The sequence below is a fragment of the Asparagus officinalis genome, chromosome 1 (genome assembly GCF_001876935.1).
Source record: "Asparagus officinalis chromosome 1, Aspof.V1, whole genome shotgun sequence".
Classification (NCBI taxonomy): Eukaryota; Viridiplantae; Streptophyta; class Magnoliopsida; order Asparagales; family Asparagaceae; genus Asparagus; species Asparagus officinalis.
In genome coordinates, this window is record NC_033794.1 from 82262340 (window position 1) to 82269348 (window position 7009).

The 7009-nt window shown below is 37.1% G+C and overlaps 1 protein-coding gene across 1 annotated transcript in view; it reads left to right on the top strand.

Moving 5' to 3' along the window:
* The window catches only part of LOC109836575, a gene marked incomplete at its 5' end in the record, with an annotated part of 9775 nt that continues 2770 nt past the window's right edge, over positions 5 to 7009 (top strand). The window contains 2 exons of the mRNA XM_020404527.1: positions 5 to 202; positions 3725 to 3886. Coding sequence (XP_020260116.1) covers positions 5 to 202; positions 3725 to 3886 — 360 coding nt within the window. The remainder of the gene's footprint in view (positions 203 to 3724; positions 3887 to 7009) is intronic.

Sequence of the window (7009 nt, forward strand, 5' to 3'; positions counted from 1 at the left end):
GTACCGCAGCGAGGACATCCTCTTCTGCGTCGACGTCGACGTAGAATCCAAGGTGGAGATGAAGGCCCATGGGCCCAACGGCCGGCCAACCACCCGCTTGTACGCCATCAAGCAGGCCGTGCTCTCCTTCGTCAATTCCAAGCTCAACATCAACCCCGACCATCGGTTTTCCTTTGCTTCTTTCGGCAGCGAGCTCAGATGGGTGTGTTCCCTTTCCCTTTTTCCAAATTTATTTCTTAGTTTAAAATTTTTTTTTCGTGAAATTTCAATGGGTTCTGAGATTGATCATGTTGATTGGTTTTCTGAGAGTGACGGGGTTTTGAGATTTGGGGTTTTGGTAATGGGGGGAATCCTTTGTGCATTTGGGGAGTCAATTCCTTGTTAATGGTGGGTTTTGGTATATATGTATATATATTAAGAGCTATTTGGTATAAACAATTGACCATACGGAGATTAAAGATTTGGCATATCAAGAGCATCTTGCTCTTAGGAGTCAGTTCTTCTAGGTTTCTGACATTCTCTTCATCTTTGTCCTTCGTTTCTTGAAATTAAGGGGTTCGTGTATTAGGAGATGAAGTGGTTAGCTTGTGTGAATTTAATAATGGGGTTTTCGAGATTTGGTGTGTTCTTCCCAGGTTTGCAGTGACTCTAGTAAATTCCACTAATTCGTCCCATATTTTGTTGATGTAGCGGTTTTGTGACCTTTTTGAAGTGTGTTTTGTTGCTGTTTTCGCAATTTTAGCTTAGTTTTGTGAGAATAATGGTGGATTTGTGTGGACATCAAAGGAAAGTCAATTAAGCCCCTAGAACCTTACATTACATTGCTAGAAAGCCCTTAAACTAGTATTTTAATATGTTAAGCCCCTATGGTTTTTATTTTAATTATATTTAGCCCCCCATGGCAATTTTCCATCCAAACACCACCACAAACACTATTTTTGGTTAGGGTAAAATGAGAATATTGTAAAATGAGTACCATGTCCCTCATGTGGGATGATAAGATCCCTTGAACTGGAATCAGGCGAAATAGTTTAGGGTAAAATTCAATTTATTTCCTCTTGAACTTGGGAGAGTTCATTTAGTGACGAAGCCCTAGTGCCCACCAACATAAGAGACTTGTGAGATCTCAAAGAAGCTTAAGCTGAAGATGCATAAATTCTCGGATATGGCGCATTGAACCAAATACATAACAACCTTTGGAATATATAAAATGCACAGAAAAGCAAATGGATGAAGCATGATTTGGGTTTGTGAATTTTTATGAAAAATCAAATGGAAGTTGGGGGAATAAGGAGAAATTGTAAATGACTCGAATGACAATTTACTCCAAAAAACAAATTCATTAGACAATAAGACTGTTATACATTTATACCCTTCTATAGGTTTGTTAAAACGTGATGGGACTAAATAGAATGAAAAGAAAAACTATTGCGGCTTAATAGATTAAAATACTAGTTTAAGGTTAACGGGTTTTTATAAGTTTTATATTGTAATATAAAGTTAGGAATGTAACAGATTAAAGTAATAATTTGAGGGCTTTTTAGAAATGCAATGTAAAGTTAGGGGCTTAATTGACTTTGAGGTTTGTGAATATCCCACTAAGATTTCTTGAAATGTTTCAGGATGGCATATAATATGATGGATTTTGCTATAGTTTCAAATTTTGTTTATTTATTTATTTATTTCGCTGTTACACATGCTCCAACTTGTAGGAAACTACATAGTCTCCCGAACTGTGTTTGATGGCGCAATATATTCCTCAACTGCTTCTATGTTTGTTTTGTCTTTTCATTTTATTTTTGACTTCATCTGTAGTGTAGTGCATGCAAGTGATTGAAATTTATAAACAAAAGGATGTGTGCAAATATTGTGGCGTTACTTGTGAAGTTTCAGACTTTTTCTTGAATAACTAGAGTTAGATTTTAAGTTGTAGAGAAAATCTTAACCTGCTTCAAAACAATTCCACAAGGAAAGAACACAAGAAGCCCAGACACAAAAAACCAGGCATAACTGATCCAACTTAGCAAAACATGCAAACCATTTTGGCGTGGGTTCTGTCAATCAAGTACCTATACATCTGTTGAGTTTGAGCAGGTTCCATATTGTGGATTTGTTACTCTTGCAGGGTATGAAAATTTTCAACCACATGATTCAACCTGTTTGCACTCTTACACACCAGATAAAAAAAATAACATTTAAAATAAGGATTTCACGCACATATCAATGTTTCACTCCCTAAATTTGGGTTTCATGCCCAAAAATCACCAGTAACTCGTGTTTCCCCATAAATCATCATTCAATGCTGACAAAAAAGGCTTGTAGCCTATTGTTTGGTTTGTGGATTGCATGTTGTCATTTTCAAGAATTTTGTTGCATGCAACGAATCTTGAATGCCCATACTGAAAATTTTGTTTGCTTGCAGTGGATGTTAAAAAGAATGGACAATATCCAGCCAATTGTTCTTTTTTCCCCTCTTTTCGCTGGTTCATGAATTTTAGGGAAGATACCTGACTGGAATAACAAATCTGACAGGGATTTGCGAGATTTTCACAGATCACATTTAATGCATCTATCCAATGTGGCAATCCCAATTCCTGAGTACGAAAACTACCATTCAAACAATGTAGTGAATAAAAATTCATGATTTTAAACTTCTCAGCCTCATTTTTCAATGCAAATTTACAAAAAGTCCATGCCATATTCACAAAAACAAACAATTATTAATAGGTAAAATTAACTTCGGATTTAAGAAGTCTGTTCCTATAAGTTGACATAAAATATTTCTTTTATATTAGGTTATCAAAATGATTTGAAAATAAAACTAGAATATATCCTGCCTTTGCAAAAAGTTCTGGAAAAAAAAATTGTAAAACATAATCTATCTAAGATTTACCAAAATAATTTATAAACTTAACCGAAAGTTCATTTTCTAGATTAATTCTACCATATTGGTCTTACCCTTGACTTCATTCAGGCTATCATTGTATGAATTTGCCCTGCATGACTGCATCATATGCTCACATCAATACAATTTGTCAATTTGTTTTGTACACAAGCAAGACTAGTATTATACTTACTTAGAGTTAACTGTAGTCTTCACCTATGAAGCACGGACACGCATAACATGAAGCCGTGTCGTGTCGTGTCCGTGTCGGACACACGTGTCGAACACACGTATCCTATGTATTTTTTAGGATTTGTCTCGTGTCGGCGTGTCGGATGGCCGTGTCGGATCCGTGTCCGTGCTACATAGGTCTTCACTTGGGAGAGCTTTTAGCATAGTGTAGGGATGATAATACCTATTTAGATTATATTATGAGCATCACTGCTTCCTTAATTGTTATTAGATAGTCATTTGAAAGATACACTACCACCGTGAGTAACTAAGAACTTAGAAGATAAGCTTATGGAAGGAAGATGCATATCTCAAGGGACATGCCTGATGCACCTTTTTATCCTATATGTTTCCACCAAAGTTTTGTGAGAGATGGAATGTATTCTACTTTCATTAGTTTAAATGATGAACTCTAAATGCAAGGCATTTTCCAACTATTCTTTTAAGGTATTTAAGATTAAAAATTGGGAGAGAAACTTTGACTGTTTTATTGTCATCCTTCCACAACTTGAAATGTTAATACCATTGAATAATAAAAAGTTTCATTGAAAAGAGTAGTTCCATCTTCGTTTAGTTTGTGCTGAATAAAATTATACTCTATTGCTGAAGGTTCGAAGGGAGTTCAGCAATCAAATCCCCTCTGCTGTTGCGGAAGTTCAGGCACTCACTGCAGCAGACTCGTCCTATGGGAAAGCAGATCTTACTCTACTTTTCAAAATGGCAGCATATGAAGCAAAGAAATCTCAGCAACAAGGTCGGATTTTTAGAGTGGTAAGTCTGCTGGGATTTTTATTTCCTGTGTTGCCGACTATCATGAAAGCTTCATGATTGGCGTAAAATATTTAATGTTGATTACCTGTAGACCCCTTGTAGTATTGTTGTTCTGTGACTATCCTTCAAGTGTTATTGTTTGCAGATGTACCCTTGAGTGCTTTTTTTAATTCTTTTACTCTCATGGGGTCTATCTGTCAAAAAACCAAATTTCTCTTTCTCCAAGGGTAAAGGAGTAAAAAAATCACTCAGGGGGTCTATCTGCTAAAATATATTGCAAGGGTAGTAAGTTCGAAACACTGATACTATAGGAGGTCTATGCACAATTAACGCAAATATTTATGATGGTTGATTGTACCTACAATGTGCTAATCCTTTCTTCTGATTTTTGCTTGCACTTGTATCTTGCTCCTTGATGGTTTTGATCTTGCCAATATCATCTTGTATTTCCATATATTCAAAGATACTTTCTGTTCTACTGTCCGGTATTTTCCTTAATGTTTACATCTTTGTGACATTTGGTTGGAGGGCAGAGAGAGCATAGTCTCTAGAGGACATAGGAGCACATTGACAATAATGTTTCTAAAGGAGATTTGCTCTTTAATAGCATATGTTGCAAGTTTTCTTCCACTCTGGAAACCGGGACAGGGTTATAATTTCCTTAAGGAGACCTGTCAAAGCATAGTTTGTGAGATTCCTGTTTTTGGTTTTGGGTTGGTGAAGTGTACCTAGGCACTTTCATATAAAATACATCGTGATGTTTCTATGTTTTATACACTACTTAAGGAATAATTTTGCGGACAAATTTTTAAAACCGACCCATTTGAACATTTAATTGTAAAAAACGACCCGTTTTCAAGATATTTGTAAAAACCGACCTGGTTTCAGCCCTGACGCTGAAACCAGGTCGGTTTTTGAAAAAAATCTTCCGAAACTTTACGGGAGTTCAACTCCCGTGAAGTTTAGCAGACAAATTATTAGTCTGCTAAACTTCACGGGAGTTGAACTCCCGTGAAGTTTTGAACTCCCGTGAACTTATTCAACTCCCATTGCTCTTCGCTCTTTCTCCAAATCCGAACAAGAAAAATTAAAAATAATCAAAGAATACACCTCCTCCTCCACCAGCATCTCCCTGTAGCTTCCTCTTCCTCCTCAAATTTAGACATCAAAGCTCTCCTCAACCTCAACTTCAAGAACTCCTCAAAAATTAAAAAGAAGAAGTAGAATCGTGTGAGATTTTGGGGGAATGCTGAGGTTGAAGGGAGCTGAGATTGAGAAAGACGCCATGGCCATGTCGAATTTTGTTAGGGCAAAAGATCCAAATTCATGGCATCTCAAATAAATCAAACAAAATTCAACAAAAAAAAACCCATTGGTAAAATCTGTCTCCCTCCTCTCAAGCTTCCCGTCCCAAAACATCACCTCAGCATCCGCCACCATCATTGCCGCCGCGCGTGCCGCCTTCATCGGAGACGACGCCATTGAGCTCTCCGCTCCGCCGCCGGCGTCGCCCATGACCGATTCCAGTGAGCAGGACACCTGCAGGTTGGGGACGTAGGGGGGTTTCGGCTAGCGACGTTGACCTGGCGGTTGGTGCTGAGGAGATTGGGCTGGCTTTGTAGGACATGCTGATTTTTTATTTTAGGGAGAAGGATGGGAGGAAGAAGTTTACATTGACGGCTCTGGCTGTGGGAATGAAGCGGAGAGATTTAATAATGAATGATGTCAACTTCACGGGAGTTCATCTCCCGTGAAGTTTAATTGCTCTGCTAATCTTCTGCTAAACTTCACGGGAGTTGAACTCCCGTGAAGTTTCGAAAGATTTTTTACAAAAACCGACCTGGTTTCAGCGTCAGGGCTGAAACCAGGTCGGTTTTTATAAATATCTTGAAAACGGGTCGTTTTTTACAATTAAATGTTCAAATGGGTCGGTTTTAAAAATTTGTCCATAATTTTGCCCATATCTTGTTGTATCCCTCACTCATGTCCATGTCTCATGGTATGTAGTGAATAATTAATGTTGTGGATAAATTTGGTAGGCAATAGAAACTCTTGGATTGCATGTTGAGCCTGCACTATTTCCTTTGGGTAAAATTTCACAACAGAAANNNGGGGATTTTTGAAAATTATAGAAGAATTCCGTGAGAGATGAACTTTCAAAATTAACAAAATTATAGAAGAATTCCGTGTAACTGTCATGAACTATTGGAAATTGGCACAAATGGCTTTAACGTGAAAGGAAAAAGGTGTAAACTACCCTTGTTAATATCTATCAATTCTAATCCGTAAACATCTCTCTCAGTAAAGTAAGAATTGCATAAAGGAATCTATTGTCAATAGACGTTATGTGTGAACTGTGAAACAGGTGACAACTTAAACTAATTACTGACATTCATAGTACTTTGGTGAAAAAATTCATAGGAGTTTTCTCCAATTTAGAAAGTCTACAAGGGGGTTGTGCAGCATCCTTCTGATGTGTGCGTGTGTGGGTGCGTGTGTGTGAAATTCACCCTTTCTTTTTCTTTATATTGAGGCCTAGTAGAACTGGTACTTCTAGTTGCAACTTCGGGCAAACTTCTTTGAATGTCTCCTGAATTTTTGACCCATTTCCTTTGTGCAATTAATATTAAGATTTTATCTAATTCTACAATCTTTTGTCTTTCAAAGAAGAAAAATATTTAACATCAACACCTTGTTTGGGGTGGGTGGGTTATTTTTTTGTGCGTGTTTGGGGGGGTTATAGTGTTTGAACTTACCCTTTGATGCAGACAGGCACGTGCACGAGATTTTCGACATGTTTATCGGCGAGGAGACGTCGTTTTTCAACTTTGCATCGGATCCCTTCTATGTGGTTTTGATTTTTAGTTTAGTAGTTATTTTAGTTTTAGTAGTTAATTTGAAATTTGAATTGTGGGTTAGATTTGGTAGTTATTTAGTTTTAATATCTGATTGATTATGAAAGATTTGATTGATTTTGTTAGATTTCCAAATCTGTAATTTTTCTCTTTAAAACACTGTTGTAATCAGATTTGAGGTTTTGAAAAATTGAATGAAAAAAAAAAATTGTTAGCTGAAATTTTTGGTGTGAAGTCTTGGGTGTGAAACCCTAGGTCGTTCCCTGTT